The sequence below is a fragment of the Anguilla rostrata genome, chromosome 3 (genome assembly GCF_018555375.3).
Source record: "Anguilla rostrata isolate EN2019 chromosome 3, ASM1855537v3, whole genome shotgun sequence".
NCBI classification, from domain to species: Eukaryota; Metazoa; Chordata; class Actinopteri; order Anguilliformes; family Anguillidae; genus Anguilla; species Anguilla rostrata.
Genome location: NC_057935.1, coordinates 5,172,682 through 5,200,181, shown reverse-complemented (window position 1 = coordinate 5,200,181; position 27,500 = coordinate 5,172,682). Strand labels below are relative to the sequence as shown.

General features: G+C 49.0%; 2 protein-coding genes across 2 annotated transcripts in view; both read right to left on the bottom strand.

Moving 5' to 3' along the window:
• Positions 1-23,396, bottom strand: part of LOC135249700 (lysine-specific demethylase 6B-like) — an 85,390-nt gene extending 61,994 nt beyond the window's left edge. The window contains exons 1-2 of the mRNA XM_064325218.1: positions 22,282-23,396; positions 19,531-19,792 (exon numbers count right to left, since the gene is read on the bottom strand). The gene's annotated coding sequence lies outside the window, so the exon portion shown is untranslated. The remainder of the gene's footprint in view (positions 1-19,530; positions 19,793-22,281) is intronic.
• Positions 23,397-24,885: 1,489 nt separating this feature from the next.
• The window catches only part of dnah2 (dynein, axonemal, heavy chain 2), a 110,076-nt gene continuing 107,461 nt past the window's right edge, over positions 24,886-27,500 (bottom strand). The window contains exons 84-85 of the mRNA XM_064325217.1: positions 27,390-27,500; positions 24,886-26,240 (exon numbers count right to left, since the gene is read on the bottom strand). The exon at positions 27,390-27,500 is cut by the window's right edge and continues 40 nt beyond it. Of these exons, the coding sequence (XP_064181287.1) occupies positions 26,086-26,240; positions 27,390-27,500 (266 nt within the window). The 3' untranslated portion in view covers positions 24,886-26,085. The remainder of the gene's footprint in view (positions 26,241-27,389) is intronic.

Here is a 27,500-nt window from a genome sequence, read left to right as displayed (position 1 = left end):
ATCTGTGCACACACTCCATGTCTGCGAGCATCTTCACTGAAGGGAGCAAATGTAACACAATAAGCCAGTTAGTTGCCGTGGCAATGCAATTATAGCAGCCATTCTGACCACGGCAATTATGGGGGGCTTGTTTCCACGACAGTGTGCACTGTTGCCGTGGATTACATCATCGCTTTGAATTAAACCAAGCCAACTGCATGCACGTGAGCGCGTGTGTATAAGTGCGTGGGTGTGTGTGGTGGAAGAGGGGGGGCGGGGCGGGGGGGAGTCTCTTCGATAAGCACTGGACAAAGAGCCAGTTGAGACAGGAGTCCGTTGGTATCTACACACTCTACCCATTACCGCTCTCTCAGTCTCCTCTGAGCACCGGTCTGCCACAGCAGCCTTTCAAAGCCTGAAGCTTGCATCACTCCCTGTGCAGCAATGCTACAGGCCCTCACCTGACATCACAGGATACTGCTGTGTGTGCATGTGTTTGTCTGTGTGTGTGTGTGTGTGTGTGTGTGTGTGTGTGTGTGTGTGTGTGTGCATTTGTCTGTGTGTGAGTGTGTACGTGTTTGTGTATGTGTCTATATATGTGTGTGTGCATGTGTATGTATGTGTGTGTCCATGTGTGTGCTTTTGTGTGTGTGTGTGTGCATGTGTTTGTCTGTGTGTGTGTGTGCGTGTGTGTCTGTGTGTGTGTGTCCATGTGTATGTATGTGTGTGTCCATGTGTGTGCTTGTGTGTGTGTGCGCATGTGTGTGTGTCTCCACCCACTAAGGCTCCCCTATTGTCTCAGTCTGTGTGAATGACCTCTACAGACACCGGAGTGGCACAGATCGAGTTACCCCTCTATCTCCCCTGGTCTCTCCCCCCCTTTCACCCCTCCCAGCAACTCCCTACACTTTCTGTTCATCTCTCCATCTCTCTCTCCAGCAGACTCTCTCTCTCTCTCTCTCTGTCTGTGTGACTTCTGCTGGGAGAGGTGTAGAGTTACCCCTGGCTCCAGACAGTTGGTGCCTTGAACTTCTGACTGAATGGGGTGGGGGTGGAGGGGTGGGGGGGCTGGGGGGTAGCGGGGGTGAAGGAGAGAGGTGGAGGGAGGTGGGGAGAAGGTGAACAAAAGCCAGTCTGCCAGCACAAGCTGTAGATTAAGCAGCTCAAGACGGGAATTTTGGCAACTCCCAACTCCTCCTGGCCAAAGCCTCAAAAGCAGCACTCCGGCAAATTGCTGGACATAAGAGGCCTAAATTGATCATCAAACACTGTTTACCGTCTCACAAAAGCAAGCCGGTTACAGTCTTACAAAAGGGTTCGTTCGGCTAAGTATCTCAATGTTTACGCGCTGAATCACTGCGGGGTTCTCGAAGGTGATCTGTAATTTTGAAATTCTTACATCACACGTTGAGCTAATCGCCTTATCCAGAACGGCTTGTGCGAAACGAGCGTTCTTAAGACAACAAGGAGCTGACGCCACATCAGGGCAATCGGGCTCGCTCACGCCCCCCGTACACACACCGCTCACTCAGGACGAGCAAACAAACAACCTTAAAAAAACAAAGTTAAAGTGCCGTAGTGTAGACAGACCGATAACGCATGTGTTCAAGTAGAAATAAACATACAATGTTAGACGTAGCAAAGGTTACGGGCGGGTTAAAGACCACGATAAATGCTCGGCCAGAAGGACTCCCGTGGGCTGCCAGCGCTAACCGGCTAGCCGCACACCTGTAATTAGAGGCTGGAGAACGTGTGGAAGGCTTTTCCGCAGCATAGTTAGCGCTAGCCCCGATCACAGCTACAGTACGCGCGCGCGGGAGCACGTGCGATTGCGATGGAACACCGCGAATGACGAAACGCGTACGCGTGCGCGCGCGTGCCAGAGAGCAAGCAAAGCGTTGCCAAAACTCGCACCTCAAAAAAAAAAAAAAAAAAAAACGTATTCGGATTTTTCCATCACGTTCACGACCGAGTCACATTAAATTTTGAAAAAAAAAAAAAAAGAAATAAAATTATAAGAGAGATTCACAGATTCACATAAAAGCGGGTAAGAACTCACAAAAGAAAATGATGCAAAAACAAATATTAAAAAAGATATTCACGTGCAGTGTGCGTGCGTGTGTGTGTCTGTGTACGCATGCACGTGCGTACACCCAGCTAAAAGGGTACTGTGTGTGTGTGTGTATGTGTGTGCACGTGAGCATGTGTGTGAGAGAGACACAGTTACTGTCTGAATGTCTGACAGTTAGCAGGCGTGTGTGTTTGCTGATAAGAGCAGGAAGTGGAGGAGAGGAAGAGGGTGAGGGTGAGGGTGAGGGTGAGACAGACGGAGACCCGGGTGGGAAGCGCACACAGGTGGGTCCGGAAGAAGACAACATCGTCACCGCACCAGCACAACCGTTACAGGGAAAGGAAGAGACAGATGTGCGCACACACACACACACACACACACACACACACACACACACACACACACACACACACAAGCGCTCTCACAAGCACAAAAGTGCACTCTCTCTCCCAGACACACATACACAGACACACACACACACATCCTCTCTCACACGTATACACACACCGAGCCATCGTACACACTCCGGGCTCTGCGGCACCTGCGTGACCTCCAGACCTCCAGAGTCACATGACCACACGCAGAGACTGAGACGCAGACACCCACAAGAGCTCGCACGTGACTGTCTGTCTGTCTGCGTCTGCGTCTGCGTCTGCGTCTGCGTCTGCGTCTGCGTCTGCGTCTGTGTCTGTGTCTGTCTGTCTGTCTGCCCCCCGCACTTGGGGGGAATTTTCACAAACCAACGCACCGCCTCAACTCAACCTATTTTAAGACTAGTGGGGCGAGGCAAATCACTAGTCTGAGAGACACCTCTCACTCAGAGCAAATTACACAGAACGTATCACTTAGACATTGATTATATCCTTTCTCAGAGATGGATATTTACTGAAGCCACTCAGTTTAAATATGTTCCGGGCGAGGGGGGGGGTCAGGGATGGGTGGCGCGTCCAGGTAAAAATCACAACGTGGCCAAAGGAGGGAGGGCTCCGATTGGCTAGATATTCCCAGCACAGCAGTGAGAGTTCCAGCCAATAGGGTGCCGGCATTACGTCTGCACAAGCTGCGCAACGAGTGAAGCCCCCCCCACAGCGCAACGGCTGTGCAGCTCAGCTGCAGAACAGCAGAATGTAAAAAAAAAGAAATAATAATAATAAAAATAATAACTGGCGGCCAGAGCTTCTGAGGACCGTGCTCGTCCGTGCGCTCGCCAAATTCAACAAGGATGTTTTTAGCAACGGGAGAGGCTAACAAGCACGACATGGAATTCCACTTTGGAAATGAAACTACAAAACAAAACTAAAATAAAATATTTTAAAAATGTAAAAAAAAAAAAAATACTTTAATTAAAAAAAGAGGATAAGAGTGTCACACTGAAGGGTGTTTGTTGGTAGCAGGGCTCCTCAGCCACACTGAGAGGGGAAGGGAAGGTGAGGACCCACCTGTTCTGAGTGGCAGTTCTCACCGCGCTGCAGCTTAACGTTTCTGCAAACTGAAGAAGCTCTTCTTCTGAATCAATGAGCTCACAGACTGGCACTTCCTTCCTGCTGAGGCAACCCGTCACAAAGCCAAGCAGCACAACTGCCAGTTTAACGGATACACACTTGAGCGGTTCACAGGAATGAACCAGTGGGTGGAGAGACAGACAGACACAGACAGACACACACACACACACACACAGAAAAACACGCACACACGCACATACACACACACAGAACAACACTCACACACAGAAAAACACGCACACACGCACATACACCCACACACACACACACACACACACAGAAAAACACGCACACACGCACATACACCCACCCACACACACATACACACACACAGAACACGCACACACACGCACAGAAACGTATGCATGCACACACACACACACAGAAACACACACATGTGCACACTCACACACATGCATGCACACACACAAACACACATGCACGAGCGCACACACACACACACACACACAGGAATGCACAAACGCACACACACTCACTCTAATCACAGAGCGCTCTAATGTGAAAGAACAGGAAGCAGGATGTTGGGAGCAGAGAGGAAGAGTGTCGTTCAGGAGCTGTTCCTTCCCTCCCCCCCCACCCCGTCTCACACACTCTCACTCACTTCCTTTCCTCTCCCAGTCCTCTCCCCCTCCCTAGCTCCCCTCGGTCTCTCCCCCTCCCTCCCTCTCTTCCTCTCTTCCTCTCGCTCTCTCTCTCTCTCTCTCTCAGCAGATACATGCTATACTGATGTATAAAAAATGTATGAAATCAGCGCAAGCTCTGCATCTCAAAGCAGAACTGCAGCAAACTGCTGGGATTCACACACACACACACACACACACACACACCGAGGGTGGGGCCTTACACACACACACACACACACAAGAGCAGGGCTATCAAACACATGCACTCTATCCATCTCTCATATGGACATGCACAGGCAGGCACTCACGCACATGCACAATTTGGTCTTCTACTATTCCAACTCCCACTGGGAGTTCTTTTACCTCATGCACGGGGTATTTTGGGGGTTCAGGCTTGCTGTTTGCTCTGTTTCTGTTGCAACTCTGCTTAGTGTCTTTGTGAAAGTTTTATGTACAAAGATCTACACAAATAAAATAATCTGATATGACACACACACACATGCACGCACGCACATCCACACGTCCACACACACACACAGGCTCTCCAAACAGAGAATACTCTCATATCAGTACACCTGTGAGATAATAAGCAAAGGGACACTTCCTGTACCCCAACATGCAAATTAAACTTTCCGCCTGGTCCAGAGAGCTCACCTGCACAACAAGCACTAGCCCGGTCCTCCCATACCCTGTACCCCCCCCCCCATCCCCACCCCGTACCCCAACCTCCCCCCCCGTACCCCCCCACTACACACTCCCTCCCCCCATGCGAGAGGAAATGCAGGACACCCCTGACAGACAGACAGACAGCATCTCAGGGGCTCATCGCACAGGAAGAGAGCTGAACCCCTAAAGCCGTCTCCACAGCGCAGCTCACCGCCAAGCATCGGCAGCTCTCCCGCTAAAAAAAAAAAAACCCGCCAACTCCCCAAAACTCCCTCACGCGTCCCGCCCACGGCGGGGAAATAAAATCGACCGCAGCCGCCGAGCCCGGCGCGGCACCGGCGCAGAGGCACCGGCTGTCACCGCGGAAACCAGAAGCAGCCCGGCGTCGGCGGGAGAGGAGGGGGATTTCAGAAAAGAGACGCGGAGCTCTGCACCGCCGATCTCCGCCTCCTCTCCTCTCTCCTCCTCTCCTCTCTCCTCTCTCCTCCTCTCCTCTCCTCTCCTCCTCTCCCCTCCTCTCCTCTCCTCTCCTCTCCTCTCCTCTCCTCCCTGCCTGCCTGTTCCTCCGCTCCAGCAAAACAGCTCCTACAGCAGCCCCCGATCCCCCCCCCCGATCCCCCCCCCCCCGGAGACACGCTCGACTGCCAGGTGCTTGAGAGGCAGGGAAACACTCACCCGGTCGGAGCGTCTGTCAGTCAAACCGTCCGTCTGTCAGGCGCTCGGTGGTGCAGCGAGCATGATGGGAATGCCAGTCAGCCAGTCAGGCGCTCGGCGCACGCACAGACAGACAGACGGACGGACAGAGCCACGCACGCACGCACGCACGGACAGCCGACCTCCGTTACCGTCCACTCACATGCCCCCAAGTTCCTGCGGTCCGTCTGGACCGGCGATCTCTCTCTTCCTCCTCCTCCTCCTCCTCCTCTCCTCTCTTCCCCTCCCCTCTCTGCGCTCTGGAGCACACAGGAAACAGCGCTAACCAGCACCTCCCTCAGAGCGACAGGACACACACACACACACACACAGTGCTAACACACACAGGCACACACAGTGCTAACACACACACACACACACACACACACACACACACACACACACACACCAATGCTACACACACACAGGCACACACAGTCTAACACACACACACACAGTGCTACACACACACAGGCACACACATGCTACACACCACACACACACACCAGTGCTAACACACCACACACACACACACACCACACACACACACACACACACTCCCACCCTGCTACAGCACCAGGAAACAGTGCTAACACACACACACAGTGCAACAACACACACACACACAGCAACACACACACACACAGTGCTAACACCACACACACACACACACAGCTAACCACCCCAGCACACACAGTGCTACACACACACACACACAGGCAACACACCCACCACACACACGCCACACACTCACACACCACAGCGCACACTCAGGCTACACACCACACACAGTGCTAACACACACGCACACACCTCGTCTTTCCTCCTCTGCCGATCTCAGAATCCGTCACTTCCACGTGCAAAAAGCCGGCGGAAAGTGTTGCTAACGCCCGGGGAGGCACCACGGGGGGGGGCTGACCGCTGCACAGTTTTACTCTCCAGGAACGAACGACCCCACAGACAGACCGTCTCAGTCCGCTCGGACGGACCAGCACCCCTCGAACCCCCAACAAGTCTGCCCTCCGGCCAAGCCGGCATCACCACAGGAACGCGCATATGTGTGTGTGTGTGTGTGTATGTATGCAAGCGTGTGTGTGTGTGTGTGTATGCAAGCGTGTGCGTGTGTGTGCGTGCATGTGTGGCCAGCAGAGCAGCAGGAGCTATTTATAAACCCCTACACAGTTCGGGGGGGAAAGATTTCACAGCAACATTAGAGATTTCTTACCAAATACCTAAATCAGCAACGCAATGCCCGGCAAAACGGAAAGTAGGTCAAACAGTCGATTCATACCATGCGTTAGTACTACTGGTACCGCTGCGGTGATGATGGCAATATCCACGCTGCTACTGTAACCTTTGACCTAGTCAAGTGGATACAGGATTAAAGCTGTACCCGCATGTCGCATTTCACACAACTCAGAAAACTACAGAAACGTTTGATTTCAATTACAGCACAAAGCTTTGTTTCCAGTCACCGGCCCGAGGGGCTGGTGGACTCTAAAAATCACCGGGCAGTTTCAGCATTTCACCGGCCCTCGTTACCTTCCAGAATGTGACACACGCGGGCCGGTTAGCTGCCAAAATGGCCGCTAGAGCAGAAAGTCTTACCAGCCACAATCTAAATTCTACCCGCATTTCGCTGGTGGCCGATGCTAATTTCACACCCTTATCGAAAGAAATAGTTAAGCCAACGCTCTCCCAAAATAAACCATGCCCCGCTACCTCACACGCACTTGCCATTGCCACAGTAGCCTTATGCGAACTGCGAAAGGAACAAAGACTCAGAAGGCTAAGCTACACTGTTGCCCAGGTTACCAAGACGCCGGTGCAAAACATTTAAAAACTACAAATCCCATGATCCACCGAGGTACAAAAGTTGCCGACAGTGTCATTTTGTCGACAAGCAACCGAAATTACCGAGAGGGCCCTTTTGTGCATGCGCGTTGTCTGTGCGTACACACGCATTTCCAATTAAGAAGACCAACCCCGACACACTCAGAAATGATTATGCAGATCATTAACACACCGGGCAGCGTTTATTCATTCATACACCACTAATGAACGTGTGAATCCAGAAGCTGATCTCGGCCAGTCAGTCAGTGCCAAGCTTCATCTAGACAGAGCGACGGGGACGAGCTGAGCCACGTTCCCACGAACGCGCTTCGCGGGCGCGCTGATTTAGGAGCGTGCGATTTACCCGCCACGCAGATGCCTGCGCCGGAGAACCGCGGCTGTGCCGCCAACCAGGACCGGAGGACCACCTGCGACCGCCATCTGGTACCGCCAACAGCAAGCAGGCTGGCTGCTCGGCCCGCACCCTGCGACGTAATATCCGCCTCAACGCCAAGACATTCGCTCGCCTCCTCCCTGCATTTTCCCAGCAACGCGTTCCGACCCGCTGCGGCTTCTCCAGCGGTTGCTGAACGCATCAATATTTCACGTTCTCACACAGCCTCGTTCCCTGTGAAACATGTAAAAGCGTTCATTAACGCAACAGCTCATGGGTACAACGGCAGCGCCCCGGAAATGGGGTTCAAAAGTAAAACCCTCTGGTTATGAGCACCAGGGAGAGATGGAAGGTGAAGTGGAGGGAGGGAGGGAGGGAGAGAGAGAGAGAGAGAGAGATGGAGAGAGACTGGGGGAGGGAGAGAAGGGGAGGAAGGAAAGAAAGGGAAACATGGTAGTAGGCCTGTGAAGAGCTGAATCCATTAGGATTAGAGTGAGGATCAGGGCTTGTGGACCAGGAGCATGCAGAGACAACACCGACTGTATCTGTTCAAGCAAAAGAAAATATGCACACGCTCATGCTCACTAGGAACAGGGTGGGGGCGGGGGGGGGGGGGGGGGGGGGGGATAGCGTGCGTCTGGCGCTGCTAATTCACAAATGCATCTGTCAAAGTGCCAGAACATTACTACAGGCATTCAGCAGACGCTCTTATCCAGAGACACTTCAACAACTTTTGCATTTTTTTTTTTTTGCATTTCGCATTTGAATTGTTATTCAGGTTAGGCAGCTTGCTCAAGGGTACAATGGCAGCGTCCTACCCGGGATTCGAACACACAACCTTCAGTTGACAAGCAAATGTGTGGATAAATTAAACCATGCATGTTTATTGTGCATATTGAGCACTGTCCTTATTTTTAAGGACATATGCTCAATATATCTGCTTCCTCTGAACCGAATAGGCCTATATATCGCTGCTCAACCTTGGACAGACAAATATCAGTGTAGAATGAGTCATCTGTGCACGTCCAAACAGGGTTTAAACTTTGGGTTCACCCCAATTACGGGCAGGTACTTTCGTGGACCGGGCCTAGACAAACATCAATCTGATTCAGCTCAGGGCAAAAGCAAACCAAAATATCTGATGCAAAAAACATGGCCGTGTTGATACCTGTGTCTCACTGTTGAGACTAACCTTTAACCAGGTCCACCAGCAATCGCCCAACTACTTTCACCTAGCTTCTCCACATCCACAACATAGCTCAGGAGGTAAGAGCGGTTGTCTGGCAGTCGGAGGGTTGCCGGTTCGATCCCCCGCCCTGGGGCGTGTCGAAGTGTCCCTGAGCAAAACACCTAACTTGCTCCCAAAGAGCTGATTGGTACCTTGCGTGGCAGCCTTTCACCGTTGGTGTGTGTGTGTGTGTGTGAATGGGTTAATGAGAGGCACCAGTTGTAAAAGCGCTTTGGATAAAAGCGCTATATAAATGCAGTCCATCCATTTACCTTTTACACCTGAACAGGGACACACCCTTTAATGGGACGTGTTCGCCCAGCAGCGCCTCCCCCCCCACCCCCCAAGCACAAAATATTTCACAGAAAACATTTGCGTTGTGATATATTCTGAAGTTCCACCCCGGGGGGGTGGGGGGGGGGGACACAATAAAGTGGCTCTGCTCCGCACGATCTGCAGCATTTGCATCCTTATGTCCCGGGATCATGCTGGGGGGGGGGGGGCAGATGGGTGCAAATTTTGATTCAATTTGCGCCAACGGAGGGCAATGCAAAATCAAAATTTTTGGCCGTGAGCAGATTCCAGGTACAGCACTGATCCTTGGAAAAAAAAAAAAAAAAAAAAAAGGAAAGGAACTATTAAAGGCTCGGCTTTATAAAAAAAAATAAAAAAAAAAAAAAAAAAAAACACAGGCCCTTTAAACAGGTTTAGACAGCTGAGTTTGGGGGGGGGGGGGAGGCTCCAGACAGCGGGCTGAGGGGTGATCAGGTACCCCCGGTGCAGACAGGATACAGGGGGAGGCATTGTTCCCATGTGGGCCTGTACATGCCCCATGCAAACTGCCCTTCTTTAAGCCCCCACTCTTTATTTAGGGCCTTGTCCTCCCACTCGCACTCCCCAAAATCCGCCTCCTGCAGCCCCCACCACCCACCCCCCCGCCGGAGCACGCACACACACACACACACACACACACACACACACACACACACACACACACACACTCCATTCCTCCCAGGGTTTCATCCCCATGACAAAACCAGCATGAAATATTCAGTGAATTTTTCAACATGTGCTCTTTCCCTTGCACGTGTTGAAGAGAGAGAAAAAAAAAGAGAGGAGACAGGAAGGAGGCAGAGAAGGGGGGAGGGGGGAGAGAACAAACAGAAAACTGAGAAAGAGGGAGAGAGAGAGAGAGAGAGAAAGAGAGAGAGAGATCCCAGCTGAGTCCTATGAAAGCAACTCCCCTTAGCAACAGCCACAGCACAGCCTCTACCCTATTGGCCGACTGACAGCACACATCACAATCCTATTCAGGCGCCTCGGCCAATGAGGAAGCCCCGCTGCAGAGAATTCTGCTTCTGGATTCCATTTTTACCATGGTAACAGAACACTGCTCCCGGCCAGGAGGCAGCGGCGGAGTTGGTCCCCCTGTACAGCAGTCCAGCGCTAGAACTGGAACTGGACACAAAATCAACTCCGTAAAAAGAGCCCAGCCAAAGAGAAAAGACAGGAACGGGACGGACATTTTATAATATTTACTCACGTAATAACATTTACATGTTCATATACAAAAAGAACACACATGCGCGCACACAACTTTTTGGCAAAGAATATTTTTTTAAAAAGCACCACCATAGCTCCTGGGTTTTTAAATTTTTTTTTATAGCTGGAACAATTCACAGGTTACCGTACGCGGTATAAAACGTAAACGCGCCTTGCGCGTTGCTGACGAAGCAAAATGCTCTGCAGCAGACAATTCAGAGAAAAAGTGTTCCAGCCAACACAAAACGTTCCCACAACCTTAGCGCAACGTTGGCTCACCGCTGCAATTCCTGAGCAAACGTTACGTGAGGCAAGAGGTGCAAACTCAACGCAAGTGAGAAAGCGACTTACTCTTAGGAGAACCGTGACAGACACCCAGTGACTGCGCCACTACACACAAAAGCAAGCCTTGCACACAGTTTCTCTCATCTGTAGTCACTTCTGCGCATCTCAAATGAAACGCTGTGTTTAGGATTGTGTGTACAACGTGCCGAGCGAGTGCTACGGTATCTTTATACGTAGTGTGTGCGCGTGAGTGTGTGTGTGTGTGCACGTGTGTGCGCGTGTGTGTGTGTGCATGTGTGTGCACGTACGTGAGTGTGTGTGTGTGCGTACGAGAGCATGTGCATGCGCGCGCGTACGTGTGTGTGTGCATACGTGAGTGTGCGTGCGTGCGCATACATGAGTGTGTGTGCGCGCGCGTACGTGAGTGTGTGTGCGCGTACGTGAGTGTGTGCGTACGTGAATGTGTGTGTGTGCATACGCGTGTGTGTGTGTGTGCGTATGTGTGTGTGTGTGTGTACGCGTACGTGAGTGTGCGTGTGCAAGCCTCAGAATGCAAGATAAAGAATATAAGAAAATTAGTTTCTGGAAGTCTTAGTTTACCCAGAAGGGAGTTGCGACCGGAGAACAGATGTTGCCCTAATTTCTCAACAAATAAAAAATAAAAAATTTCTCCCACATTTAATTGTATCCGATATTGTATCCTCGCGTTTGGCTACCAAACAGTAATTGCCAAATTGACTTCCAGAAACCATTTTCATGAATGGAATTGCTCACTGCATAATGGCTTCAATACTTGCACGCTGCATTCATTCTCAGTGTAAAATGATATAATTACGGCTCTGTTCAGTGGTTCAATAAAAAGGGGAATTAATTTGTGCACACGGACTGATGTTCGGCGAACGGTAAGCGGACAAAAAAACAACAAATAAATTATGAACTGAGACGCAGGTGTCTGTGCCGGGGGCGTAAACCAATCAGTGGCGATGCAATCACTGTCATTTCACAAACACCTGTCTGACGTGCGCCAATTTATGCGAGTTTTCTGTGTCTATAATCGTATGGGGGCGACATAGCTCAGGAGGTAAGACCGATTGTCTGGCAGTCGGAGGGTTGCCGGTTCAAACCCCGCCCTGGGCGTGTCGAAGTGTCCTTGAGCAAGACACCTAACCCCTAACCGCTCTGGCGAATGAGAGGCATCAATTGTAAAGCTCTTTGGATAAAAGCGCTATATAAATGCAGTCCATTTACCATATCTAAAAACAATGGTGGTGCACATTGTATTTCAGCGCGGCGCCCCGAGCTCTCAGAAGCTCTCAGCTGAGCACAGGGCGTCGTGCTGAAGCTTAACGTCACCGCAGTAAGACGTGTGACACGGCAGACAATGACATTTGCACACCTGACCACAACTGCGAAACCAAAACTCTAGTGGGAGAGGGGGAGAAGGTGTGAGAGAGAGAAAGAGAGCGAGAGAGAGGTGAAGCACACACGTGGAGGGGGGGGGAGAGAGAGAGAGAGAGGGGTAGGGCAGATATGTGCATTTTCTTCAAGCAGAAGTCAGGACATTCTTGTTCTGTAACGGTATGGGGAAACAGAACAACTAGTTAAAATAACTAAGATGACTTAAACAAATCTGAATTAACTTTCGTAAGACTGTAAACCAAAAGGTAACTGACTTGTACCAGTCAGTTTTTCTATATGACCTTCACGGATAGACTTGGGTTGTAATTGGCGTGGATTGCACCCGGAGGAAACCCATGCAGGCACAAAGAGAACATGCTAACACCACACAGATAGGCCCCGGTCCTCGAACCTAGAACCTTCTTGGTGTGAGCCGAGGCTAATGTAATTAGCCAAACTGAAGCTCAGAAAATAGCACACAGATTAATTACTTCAAGCTATTGCAGCCAGCTGTTATTTATTGTCTGGTTTTTACACGTTATCATTCTTAAAGATTGTAGTTTAAAAGGACTGAAACATTTCGGTGTTTCAGCAAAACTTTTTAGATTTACTTGACATAACTGAACCCAACAATCGTACACAGCGCTCTTTTTAAAAAATAATACGATGAAGTGTTCAATACTTAATGAGATGCACATGTAGGCATTACATCACCGTAATCCCCGCCCAACACTCTCTCAATATCATCATCGGAATCAGCCCCTGAAAAAAAGAAAAGAAAGAAAAAAACCCCACCTCGACCGACTTCGAGTTCCTGCTCGTGAGAACGCACAAATTCCTGCACACGCACCAGGGCTGACTGTGTCATCATCCCCCCCCCCCCCCGACCACAACCCCCCCCTCCCCTCCGCCCAGTGCTCCTGCACTGCATTAGTGCAGACCCAACCCCCCCCCCCCCCATTAGTGCAGAACCCGCTTCCTCCCCCCCCCCCGACAGAGCAAAAAGGGCAGAACAGCCTGTGCTCTGCAGCATTTAAACTCCCCCACCCCGCCCACCCACTCCCCGGAACTCATCAGGGAAGGAAACTCCCCCCCTCCCTCCCTGTCCTAAGAGGAGCCATGTGCACTCTCCCTCCCCCTCGCTGTCCCCTGGCCCCAAGCCGTTCTGCTCATTCCTCTGCGGGCACGCCTTCGCCAGATCTGTGCCAGCGTGCAGCCCCTGGCCCAGCTCTCACCGGCCTGCCCCTGGCTCCTCCCACCTCCAAATCAATCCCATCAAGCCCGGCGGTGTTTCCGGCGTCCCTACAAAAGCGCTGAACACGTGCGCGCGCGGGAGAATGCTAACCCAGGGAGTCACACTGCCAGCTGCTGGGGGGTGGGGGGGTGGGGGGTGGGGGGGGGCTGGGTTGTCAGGACTGGGGAGAGAACAGCACTAAATGAGGCATCTCTACCACGGGCCTGGGGGATGATGGGATGCCGGGGCTACTATGGAAACCGTGCGATAAACAGCCCAGCCGATGGATCCTCACGTCCCCGTCTCGCCCCCACCCCCCCCCCCCCCCACACTGACCCCACCCCCCCCCCCCCCGCGCGGGAGCGGTGTCTTCACAGAGCAACCCTCCCACATGTGCACTGCAGATCCCATCAGCACGCCGAGCTCCACTCTGCTCCTCTTCCTCTCCTCCTTCATCCTCTGCTGAGTAACGGCTAATGATGTAACCACACACACACACACACACACGCTGACTCCGCTCTCTCTCTCTCTCTCTCTCTCTCTCTCAGCCACACAATCAGCCTCATAGGTCAAGGGGATGATGTCACTGCCACCCACCCCGGTCCCTGTTCTGTTCTCACGGCCTCGTTGATGAGACGTCCCAGGCCGGCGCAGAGGTGTGTGAGGGCTCACGTCCACTTCCTGTCGCGCTCGCTCGCTCGCTCATTCATTTATTCGCTCTCTCCCTCACAGGCTTGCTCTCTTGCTCGCCCTCGCCCCTCCCCCTGACTGAACTGCGCACCAGAGGAGCTCTTCCTGAGAAAGTCAGTGTTCCTTGTCCGATTCCCCATGAATTTTCCTTCAAAGAATCCCTACACCAGGGACACACAACAGCAGCGTCCCAACCGGGACTCAAACCTACAACCCCCCGGAAGTTACAAGCCTAGTTTCCCCATCCTCCGCTCGACACTGCCGTCCACAGAGCGGCCAATAGAGCGTCATCGTGCCACGCAGCACAACCAATCGAGTCTCGCACAGAGCAACCAATCGAGTCCCCAGCACTAGACTGACAACTAGATAAGACTGGCAGACATTCTGTGTTGTATGTGTGTGCGTTTGAAAAGCCGAGCACCGGTAATTAGCAAAATACTATATAAACGCTACGCTACAAAAGCATAAAAATTACAGAGAATGAGTGGCACCAAGCAAGAGGTCAGTTAGCAGCACTACTAAGCTGATACAGCACAATGTCGCCCTCCCTGACACAGTGTCACCTCTACACTCGATAACGCACACGACAGCTTCTCGTCTCTGGACTGATACGGAAGCACAGAGATCACAAGGTCCTCGAAGAGCGAGGGACAGAGGATGAGGGCGCGCTCGTTTAAAACGAGTACCTTATTACGAGAGAGAGAACATGAGCGAGAGAACATTACATAAAGCTGACATGCACAATGACGGGAGCGGAGAGAGAGAGAGGGGGAGAGTATGAGATGAGAGAGACACGAGAGGGAGGAAGAGAGAGAAAAAAGAGAGGGGGAGAGATGGAGAGAATGAGAGAAGAGAGACGGGGGGGGGGGGCGAGAGACAGAGACAGACCGTTTGTGATGGCCTGACAGGGGAACAGCATTGTGGTTTATTGCTTTTGGGCATCGTGGGGTTTTACTAGATGTGCGCGACTAGATAGGGGCGACATAGCTCAGGAGGTAAGAGCGGTTGTCTGGCAGTCGGAGGGTTGCCGGTTCGATCCCCCGCCCTGGGCGTGTCGAAGTGACCCTGAGCAAGACACCTAACGCCTAACTGCTCCCAACGAGCTGATTGGTACCTTGCATGGCAGCCTTTCACCGTTGGTGTGTGAGTGTGTGTGTGACTGGGTGAATGAGAGGCATCAAATGTAAAGCGCTTTGGATAAAAGCGCTATATAAATGAGGTCCATTTCCCATTTACCAGATGTGAGACTGTAACTCCCAAAGGAGTCTGCCGATGACCTTTAGACAGCCACACTGTCCTTCAGCCACTGTCTGCCCCGATCTTTATAGCGCCTTTAAAAGGGACACTTCACCCCCCCCCCCCCCCCGCCAATTAGCCAGGACAGTGTTAGCATGCGATGAAGGACATTTTAGATGTGCCCCTTATGCCATTATAAAGGTGACAGGGGCGGCAGAAACATTGTAAGCATCTAAAATGTAACCAATCAAAACCATTCAAAAAGAAATTATTTTTTTTTAAACTCCAGAGAGTGGACCATCTCATCAAGCAACGGAACATCCTCTGCAAGTGATGCAGAGGGGAAATAAACTCCTACCTCACCCCAAAAAAGGAAAAGAAAAAAGGGAAGTTACCGATGACACAACAGCAGCACGCTTTCTTCCACTCCTTTTCCTCCATGCCATCACTTCATTTGCACAGACTGCCACCCTCTCTTCCTCCTCCTCCTCTTCACTCCTTCGCTCGTAAAACAAACTGGCTTTAAATACACAAATGTTCTGCTCTGTGCGCTGTATTCCACTGTAAGGCCACCCCCACAATGCTTTAGAGAAAGAACAAATAAAAAAAATATCAAGAAGTACATAATTAGAAAATAAGAATAGCTTGGCTTCTGTTCTAAATGTGAAGCAACAAAAAAAACGCCCGATTATCACACTTAGCGGAAGGTTATCTTCCAAAAAGAGGAACGAAACCAAAGATGAATGAGAAACAGACTGTGGACCTGGTCTGGGGGTTTGGGGGTGGGGGGGCGGCAGGGCAGGGGGCAGAGAGGTATTCTGTGGCGCCCGGCCCGCGCACTGGCGCCCCTCCAGAAAAAGCCGGTCATGTAGAACTAAGCTCCCCGGACGGCCCCCCTACCCCCCCCTGCTGGCGCTCGTCCAGAGAACCGAAAGTAAAAAAAAGCCGCGCTCTTCATGATGTCACACACTTTCACTTCTGAGCAGAGCAGAGGCGAGCACTGCTGTGGACGTACACGTGTTTAAACAAGAAGGACCGTTTAATTATAGACCACACGCATATCAGCATATCAGTGTGCGTTGTGCGGTGTTGACGCAATGAACCGACCTTCTAACCATTACGAGAAAAAAGCAAAAAGACTACTGATATGATAATGGTGCCTCTGTATAGAGAACACTGCCCCACACTGAACAGGAAAAGCCCCCAGAATCAGGCCAGTGTCCTCCTGCTTCCTGCTTAGCTCAGCGAGGACCGCGATGATGACATCACGCTGCAAAGGTCTTCCCGTTGCATAACGCATTAAGGATTCTCCAAAGTTCGACGCCAACGACGACGCGGAGAAAACAGGAAACGGGAAAAAATCCCACATCAATCACCGGCCAAAAAAACATCCCGCTTTAATTAGCCTCCCGGTAAATTAATCACAGAGTACCTGGCAGCCACATTAATTATGGATCTGTGTGAGAGAGAGAGAGAGAGAGGGGCCCAAGGAGGAATGGAGAGTCGAGCGGGGATTCGGAGCTTCTGAGGCGACGGCGAACGCACCTCGACTCGGGCCGTCACAGGACAGTACTGAGCATGCTCCTCACGTGGGAAGCCATTTTGTTTTTTAAATGGAAAAAAAAAAGGCGGTTACCCAAAAAAATGATAGCTAGCATCCCAGGTGAAAACTCCATCCAAGACCAGCTGGGATTCTGAGCTGGTTTAAGATGCTTTAAACTGCGTTTTTGACAAGTCTAGCTGGTCACAGCTGGTCGGTGGCGGATCAAAGCTGGTCTCTAGCTGGACAAAGCTGGATAAGCTGGTAGAGTAACTTGGTGGTCAAACTGGTGGACTAGCTGACTATACAGGCTGGTCCCAAACTCGCGGCACAAGCTGCTTTTTGCAGTAATCCGGAACATACTTTCTTGCTTTGAGCAGTGATGCACCAACGCCCGCTCACCACTGTAAAGCCAGCTGGTCGTCAGAAATCTGTCGTCACCAAGAACGATGCGCAGAAGAAATGTCCGGGTCCAATCAAAAACATATACTAAAACTCAAATTATACATATATTTTTTTTAGATCCAGAAAGCAAACTATCACTAAGAACCTTGAACCCCAGAAGGTGAACTATCACTTTAAGAACTTGAAAACACAAAGAAGAAAAGAAAATAAAGAAATGCGGTTTTGCGCATCTGGACTTTTAACGAGAAAACCGGAGAAAGGCGGGTCACGTGGACAGTGGCACGCAAGCTCCGGTCAAAAAAAAGCACCCAATAACATATTCTGGACCATTCCAGAGCCCACTGTGGGAAACGCGTTTTAAAAAGCGCTCCACAAACGGTCAACAAACACGAAGAAGGGAAAACAACCGGTCCACCAGCAGCTCAGCACACCAACAGAGCTTCAGCAAACTTCAATTTAAAACTTAACGGTCCAAAACCGCAAACTGAGAAAACGTTACTACGCAATGGCTACACACCTGAGGTGTGGGTTCAAACAAGGAATTAAAATGCATTTTTTAAGTCTAGGTAATAATGTGATGAATGTACCACAGATTATGGTAAAATGTCAATTTTTTTTTTTACCAATAAGCCCGAGTCAATTTCCTAAGTATGAGTGAAATATTACATTCTTGATTTTCTTTTAGGCCAGAGGGGGGCAGCAAATCTTAGGAATTACTGTAAAATCAGAACTGTATATAAAAAATAAAAAAACACACAGCAGCTAGCTGTAGTTTAAACTCACGGATACGAACACTAGTGGATATTATTCATTACAATCACATAAATAAATGCAGGGATTATTATGGAAAGGTAGGCATGGAATAAATAAAATAACCAAATTGAATTTAAATTTAAAACCAAAATTAAATGCTGCAGATATCAAGTAAAGAGGACATCATTTTGGCATGCAGCAATGCAGTGTTTCATCCAAGATCTGTTTTTACTGAGCCAAAATGGCCCCCTACTATTTTCAGGGGGTCATGATCAAATGCCAGGGGGGTCAATATGTATATGTTCACTTTATTTATTCATTCATTGAAATTCACCCAGAAAATAAATGAGAACTAACTTTTATTGTAAAGGCACAACATATGAATTAGTCTTCCATAATACATTTTTTAAAAACACACAGCAAACAATTTATTCATTAATGTGATTAATGAGAAATTTTAATAAATTAATTTGTATTGTTTTATTATTGTTCCGGCCTCCGCAGGCTTATGGCTGGTGAAGCACTCGGCTAACAAGCAGAACACCAGTCCGGCAGTTGAACAAACAAGCCTCCTTTACCACGGCAACAGCTGGGAGAACTCTAGGCGTGTCCGAGGCTAATTTTGAAAGCCATGCCAGTGAACGTACATTTACGGATCTGCCCAACGTTAAATCACAGCAAGAGTGAGTAACGTAAGAATTAATTTACTCGGCTAACAAGTAAGAACATTCCCGATCAAATGTGCCAGCTGAACATTCTAATGCTGACGTCACAACCACTGCTGGGAACGGAACACAACGGCGTTCTAGAACACCGCCTTAGCGCTTCGACAAACCTCCTCTTCAAAGGAATCGATCGTTTAGAGCTCAGCTCAGCGGCTGCCAGGCTGATGAGAAGCAGGACGGGGTCAAGTGAACCCGGACACACCTCCTGCAGCCGAACTAAAGGGTCAAACAGGCACGGTGTCACCAGGGATTTAATAAAACCACAAGTCTGATGTGCCAAAAGCCTGTTTCGCTTGGCCCAACAGAGCAAAATGACAACTGAGCCGAAACAAAAGGACGTGCTCATTGGACGATGCTCGAGATGCTTGGGCCTCGCGCTCCTTTTTCACTCCCTGCTCCTCCAAACGCATCCACGTTTTGTTTACCGTGTGTATTTTTTGCTTTAGTGAAACAGGGAGAGAGCAGAGAGGGTGGCAGGGAGAAGGGGTCAGAGTTCAGAGGTTGCCGTGATTGGGACCATTCAGTGGGCTACCAATTGTTGCTTCCTTCAAACAATCAAACTTTCTTGATATTGGGGTGACACACCAGGACCTGGACGTTTCCTTCGTTTACTTGAAAGCTTTCAGCAGCGAGTCCGCAACCGATTAACCTTGTGTTTTAGGCAACACCACCGCCACGCAAAGCTTAATTTGTGATGCATTTCACGACTTACCTTGTCAACATTATGACCGGCCTTCTCGATCAGCCATTCCAATCCAGTTCCAAAGGCCACGCCCAACCGCAACATTCCGGCTTCTCCGATTGGCCGAAGCTTGCGGTCCCATCTTCACAGAAGAGCACCCACCCGCCAGCCTTTCCACAATGCCAGACCACCCCTTCTCTCATTGGCGAATTGGGGGTGAGAGCATTTCTAGTGGTTGTCCAGGGTGCCATTTCACAGTTGTGATTGTTTGCGTGCGTTTTTTGGTTATGCACTGCAAAAGAAACAAACAGAAAGGAGTTTGTCGTTAGAAACACAGTGAAAGGTAACAAACGACTTGAAGGATTTAAAAATGAGAAAAGGTTCATAACATCTTCAAATGTTCAGAACAGGCTACATTAAATGCTACATAGATCAATAACCAAATAACACCAACATTTGACCATCAGTAACAGAGTTCCAAATGAACCATAGTTTATTATTATTATTTTACTGTGAATCAGTTCTGTATAATTACTTATTTGGCTCAGACGGATCACAGACATATCTCTCTAATGGTGCAAACATTTTAAGCAGAATTGGTCAGGAGACCAATGTAGTCTGACAATCAATGCCAAGCTGTCCTAAAAGAATTCAATTTTTCAACCAAGCAAGTGTGACATCTACTCTGCATCAGCTTGAGAGACTATAACTGTCAATAGCTGTATTAAGAATAATGTTTAAACATGTATAATTTCCCACCCTATACCTTCAAGTTGTAAGAAAGACGTTCCAAGAAAGCTAGAGAACTTAGCGAGGAGAGGGTGGGAATGGGTCTCTCCTGTGCATGTGGCGCCCTCTGGTGGTGCAAGTAAACTACTCGCATATTTTCATACCACTAAACATCCAAAAACATGAGAAATTTTTAGTGGACAGCTCTGAGCGCAGTTGTTATACTTGGGTAACACGTCTGTAAAATGGTTTAGAAAAACGCAGCCGCCGGTAACACCGGCGTTTAAAAAATGTTTACAGCAGATGGTGTCCATAACTTTTCATAAAGACATTAAGTTTATATGCTGATAGATTTTTTAAATGCACGAGTAGTAACGTGATGTATAGGCTGAGAGGCGTAATCACCCCAGTATTACAAAAAAAAAAAAACAATTTATAGGCTACATAGCAGATGTGTTTCCGCTTTAGCCAAAGGACACAAAAAACAAAACAAAAGAACAATAAACAATAAACAAAAGAATTGGAACACCCGTTCGTCCATTACAGGACGCCAGTTACTTGATGACGTGTGCTTGGAATGTCCGCCCATTTTATCCGAGTTGGCATGGAGGACATTTCGTCAGCGGAGTTCTTCAGAGGCGAACCAGTTTACAATACGAATGAACACATAGCCTTGGATTACAGTCCAAGAGATGCGTTTTCATTATGGCTAATCAACTAATTACCGATCAGGTTAGTGGTAGTACTAGCGCGCATGTTTTTGAATTCTTCTCTTGTCGGGTCACCATTTAACGTTGCACACAAACAATACAAATACTTACAAAAAGGGTAGCGGCTAACACCTAGAAACGCCGTTTTGAAATGCATTTGCAGTTAATTATTTACAAAAAATAGCACCGCTATATTCTTGCTGATAGGCATACTATCGATACATGTAAAATAGTTTGCCAATTTAGTTGTATTTCAGAACTTCAACCTGTAGCTTTCGATTCGTTCAAGATCTCAGAACTCCTATATTTAGACCTTTAATTTTACCCCCCAAACCTCCATATAGCCTAATACTTTTGGACGTGGACTAAACCTTGGACCTATTTGCAAACAAACAACAGTCATACTTTTTTTTTTTTTTTTTTGAAAGAGCGCGTATGGGAATTTTAAGTTCAGGAACCGGAACATTGAATGAACAACCGATTCAAAAGAAATAATTACGAGACTTGAGCGCCCCCCGGTGGAGAAAGCGCGCTTTTTCCTACGAGAAAAAGGGGGCGGTAACCCACAGAAAGAGAGAGAGGAGGAGAGAAAAAAATAACAGAAAAAATTCAAATGTTCTTCCTGGAAATTCTACTAACCCGCCACAACTCCACCACATGACATTTCAGAAAGAAAATGCGACACTCCTTCCAATCACCAGCAGGCCCAGACTCATTCACCAAAGTGAGGTTACCTAACGATATAATTAAATAAATAAGAACATTTTTGGACTCTGATGGCAGCCGTAAACACAAAAAGAAGCCAGACTTTTCGACAAATTGGCTTTGAACGATTCAGATCGTAAAGATGTGGGTGGGAAACGTGGGTATTCCCGTCACAATACCATGGATTGCAACAAAACTCCTACTCGTTTCCCGTAAACTAGAATGAGCTCATCACAAACCCGTTTCAGTGAAATGCGATGAAAAGAAACATACGAACACTTACCTAACCACATCACAAACTCGTGCACATGGAAAATCTGCTGGTTTAGGCAGTTTTTGGTTATATTATGAGAGTTCGCACACGTTCAGGTTCCTATTAATTACAAGTACGTAGACGCTACACAGGGACAACTAGCTAGCTAGCTTTGCAATTAAAGAGAAATGCACGCATCTCTACTGCCACAAGAATCAATGGACACGTGAACGCAGTTTCACTGTTGTACTACATGATGCTTCGTTGAAGGTTAGTGTATAATCGTTTTAGCTTGCATATTAGGTAGTTCGTATGCTATTTAAAAATGTGATAGCTATACTAAGATTTATAAAGTATGGAAAGTCGTATGCTGGTCTGGCTTACCTGGCGTGAAACGCTGAATTCGTTTGGGAGGTACCATGGTCATGATCCTTAAATATTTTAGCAGATTAAAAATGCACTCCGTATCTTCATTTTTCCTTCGTGATTGACAGTCATGCAGCCACGCAGCCTTAAAACGTACCCCCAAAATTATGTAATAGGATTGTGCATCCAAAAATCCATATGCATTTTAAAATGTCTGCACGAGCACAGGCGTACACGCAGATACATTACGAAACCGTTGCTACAGTTTGAACGTTTACATACATCATTACGCGTAACGTTGTAGCAATTAATATAGCTACAATTCTTGGCAGGCGAAACAGCCGTCCTTGTCTTCATGTATGGCCAGTCGTATCATATAGCTGGCTAACTAGCTACGTGTTCCTAAAATGACAACACGGCTGCTCTCAACATCAGTTTATAAAATCGCTAATCCGAGTATCTCTAACGCAAAATAAATTCACAATGCGACTGGAATCACGCTTGTATATCCATTCTACATCAGGCGAAGCTGCAGGGAAGAGCAGAGCTTTATTTTGTAAAGAAAGCGGGATCAAATAAGTGCTGGAGATTTGAAATTGCGCAGTTTTTATTCCATTGCAACGCAGACGCGCTCCTTCTCCCTCTCTCTAGCGCCCGCTCGTTCTCACTCTCGTGCTCGCTCTACCTCCCTCCTCCCCTCTCTCTCTATCTCTGTCGTAGGTTCTCTCGCAGGTTTATTTTCGGTGTATGGGTCTCGGGTAAATACTGCCCCGCCCCCATCTTCCCTGGAAAACACGTATGGCTGACATTCCATCATTACCAACTCCTATTCTTTGTAGAACAATTGTGACCATTTTAAGTGGCGTCGTATCTTTAAAAGCTTTTAAGAACCGATTTATTTTTCATACGTAGTTTGAGTCCCAAACTATACCCAGTTGTTTTGGTGTAACCGGTCATATCATGGTCATTGTTGCGATTAAAATCCGTTTTTAATTCATGCGCTGAAACCAGACCACGCCGCCTAACTACAAAGAGGCTGGTGCATGTCACGTTGTCTTAATCGTTAGTTTAAGCACCAACGAGCTCATCTTACAGCGGAAGGCTAAAACGCAGATGAAGATAACGGATTTTTTTTTAGCTGGTAACAGTAATCTTGCAGTTTCTTAAACCATTTGCTGGATATATATCACCCACAATTCGGTGCACAAACTCATGAATTCACAAGACATTCAAATCTGCGCTTTTACACTAATTATGGAAAAAAATGCAGGTGAAGTAAGCACTCAGCCGAGTCCGGTCGCATCACGTAATGTCAAATAGGCGCCGCTTAATCTATTTATACATATTTGCAACACCGCAGCAATAACTACCAAGCCCAATGAATCCCATTTAAATTTAAATTAGACAGGTTGCTATGAGCTGCCCCACAGTACCAATTCAGCAACACGGACCTGGGGCAAATAAAGAGGCCCTAAGAAGTCTCCCTGGGCAAATCTTTTCCATTCAGGAGACAATCTGCTGAATACGGTCTGAACTAAGCCCCCCCCCCCCACCCTCCCCTTCTGCCACCCACTCGTTCCATTTAGGTTGTGCTTCTCTTGTTTGCTCAGTTTAAAAGATCGGAATCTTGGTAAACTGGCTAAATGTAGACTGTTGTATTTACTGAATGTATTTCAGACTGTTACTGCAGCTACATGTAATTACACTGCTTATACTTAGTGTGTAGACAGACTAATGTATCAAATGTGAAAGTAGATAACTTTCTAAAAAAAAAAAAAGGAAACGTGCTTTTTTATAAATGACCAATAAAAAACTATCTGTAAAATCTCCTCATCACTGTTGCCAGTATCTTTCTGTGGTTTCCGCTGTGATATATCCACTCATTTGCAGGCACACAAAAACACACACACAGTGCAACCCTTTTCTTTCTTAGTGTTACCGTTTCTTTCTTGTTCTCTCTCTCACACACACACAGTGCTGCCATTTTCTTTCTTACACATAGTTAACTTTTCTTTCTCTTACTCACACTGTTTCACTTCTATTGCTCTCTTACACACACACACACAAAATGAATCCAATGGCATTACCCTTCTTTTTACACACAGACCCACGCACACAGAAAAACCAGACACGCAAAAATTGCCGTTCGCCCACGTGATGGACGTGACACGGACCGGCCTGGAGGGGACCTTCGACAGGAGGAGAAGTAGCTCGCTCTGAAAGCGGAGAGAGAGAGAGAGAGAGAGAGAGCTGGAGGACCGTGTCAGGGCCTTCGCCGGTGGGTCCCCAGCACAGTGTGTGCGGTTGTGTGTGTGTGTGTGTGAGTGTGTGTGCGCGAGTGTGTGTGAGTGTGTGAAACCTCCGGTGGGAGAGTCTGCCGTGTTGTTTCGGGGGGCATTTGAAGGGTCTCCTCTCCCTTTCATCTGAGGAAAAAGACGGGCTGTGTATGAGGGGGGGGGGGATGGGCGAAAAGAGGGGGGGTGGAGGGTGGGGGGGTCTCAGCGCCAGGAGTTTGAGAAGGAAAGAGGAGGGGTTGTCAGAAGGGGGCGGGGGACTTACTGTAAGGGGTGAAGACCAGGGGAGGAAGCGTCAGACACACAAAGCGCCCCGTCATGCAAACACTGAGAGAGGGAACGGCCTCTTTATTTATTTCCCATCCACTGCTCTCGGGAGACAAATAGAACCGCATGTTTAACATCTGATAAAGAAGTGCGTTCATTCTGCCTTCAAGCTTCTTCAGAACCCCCTTAAAATAATTACATACAAACGTGAACCGATGAAACATTGTGATTTAAAGTGACAAAGCCTGCTTTTCCTTTCATTCAGCATTGCCTGAATACTGTGTGCTTGCTTCTGTAAGTGTGTGCGGGAGTTTTTACTTGTAAATGTGTATTTGTATAGGTATATGTGCATACAGCAAAGTGTGTTTATTTGAACCAATGTTTGCATGTGGGTATTCAAATAGGGATGTGTGCATGTATTTATGTTAGGTGTATGTGAATATGACTACAGATGTGTGTATGTGTGTATAGTGTGTATGTGTGTGTGTATAGTGCGTGCGTGTGTATGTGTGCTCGTGTGTATAGTGTGTAGTGTATGTGTGCGTGTGTGTAGTGTGTGTGTATACTGTGTGCGTGTGTGTGTAGTGTATGTGCGTGTGTGCACGTATGTGTGTGTGTATATAGTGTATGTGTGTGTGTAGTGTATGTGAGTGTGTATATAGTGTATGTGTGTGTGTAGTGTGTGTGCGTGTGTGCACGTGTATGTGTGTGTGTAGTGTGTGTGCGTGTGTGCACGTGTATGTGTGTGTGTATATAGTGTGCGTGTAGTGTGTGTGTGTGTATGTATACAGTGTATGTGTGTAGTGAATGTGTAGTCTGCGTGTAGCATATGTGTGTAGTGAATGTGTAATCTGTGTGTGTGTGTATATAGTGTGTGTGTGTAGTGTATGTGCGTGTGTGTATACAGTGTATGCGTGTAGTGTATGTGTGTAGTGAATGTGTAGTCTGTGTGTGCACTGGTGCACTGTTCCCTAGTGATCCAGGACTGGTGCACTGTTCCCTAGTGATCCAGGACTGGTGCACTGTTCCCTAGTGATCCAGGACTGGTGCACTGTTCCCTAGTGATCCAGGACTGGTGCACTGTTCCCTAGTGATCCAGGACTGGTGCACTGTTCCCTAGTGATCCAGGACTGGTGCACTGTTCCGTAGTGATCCAGGACTGGTGCACTGTTCCCTAGTGATCCAGGACTGGTGCACTGTTCCCTAGTGATCCAGGACTGGTGCACTGTTCCCTAGTGATCCAGGCCTGGTGCACTGTTCCCTAGTGATCCAGGCTCATGAGCAGAGCGGTCCCCCTCTTTATCCAGTGGTCCGGTGAGACGGCTCCGGACTTGAGGTCCACCCCCACCACGAAGGAGGGGCGGCCCGCCCCCCCCGAGCGCACCGGGAAGTAGTAGCACGGGCAGGAGTACATACCTGCGGGCACAAAAACACACACCTTCACACACCAGCCGACGGGCGCACACACACACACACACACACAACACACCCACACACCCGTCACACCCCCGAGGCTCAAACTGCCCCCGGGTCAGCGGTTCTCCGGAGTGGAGCCCAGACCTCAAGGGACACACACACACACACACACCTGAACTTCTCCGTTTCGCCTAAGCAGAACAGCATCAGCAGCAACATCTGAGCCGCACACTTAGGAGCAAACGTCCCGCAGCGGTCACATGGGCTGGGGCGGGGCAGGGCCGTGCGTCTGAGCGAAGCCTGGCAGTACCGCACCAGGCTGGCTACGTGACGCCAGCCCGATTCTCATCCAGCCGTAACTCCACCCACAGACTTTGTTCCGAGGGCTCTGGAGGAGCACCAGCGGTTTGCGGGGGCAACAGTTCTAGAACCCTCTGCCCTGGGTAATCTAGACCATCTTCGTCCAGTAAGGATCGAGAGACGGACTGTTACGATCGGACACGGCAGCGCCGTGCTCCAGCGGCCAATCGCTGAACTCGGGACCGCTCGTCAACGGCAGAAGCGGTTCCCTCGACGACGGCGGGTCAGCACCCGTACCGCCGCCGAGCCACACTGTGACGCCTGATCTCGGCTAGCTGGGTTTCAGAGCCGCCACACAGGCTGGCTCAGTGTCCAGCCCTTCGACTCTAAGAGATGGAAAAGCCAGCCTAATTATACCCGTTCCACAGCAGAGCTGGAACCCAGACTCTGTCATTCAGTGCAACGAGCTACAGCACTGGTTAGCAACAGAGGTGGAAAGTCCAGGTTCAGAAATGACAAAGTCCTCCCCAATATTGTGTTCCACTTAGCCTGGATTTGCTAATTAGCACAACTCTTCAGCCAGGATGTAAAACTAAGTGGTGAACTTAGCTGGCTGGGTTCATGGGTGGAAGAAACATGGCAGGACTTTAACTTTCTGACCCCTGGACTGTCCACCTCTGGTCGTGAGTTAATGCGGCAGAAAAGCCTTTATGTTGCACCATGCTAGCCAGCATGGGGTCCAACTCACGGTGACCAGGTTCCGCCTCTACAGAGGACAATAGGATGAGAGAGAGAGAGAGAGAGAGAGCTGCGGAAAGCAGGGAGGGAGAGCTGGGAGGGACGTCTCACTCTTGGCCACTTTCTTGCGGGCCTCCACGGGTTTGAAGTGGATGGTGGGGATGGGGCAGACCAGCTGCATGGGCTCTGCTTCCACCAGGCACGAGTTCTTCTTGTCCCAGC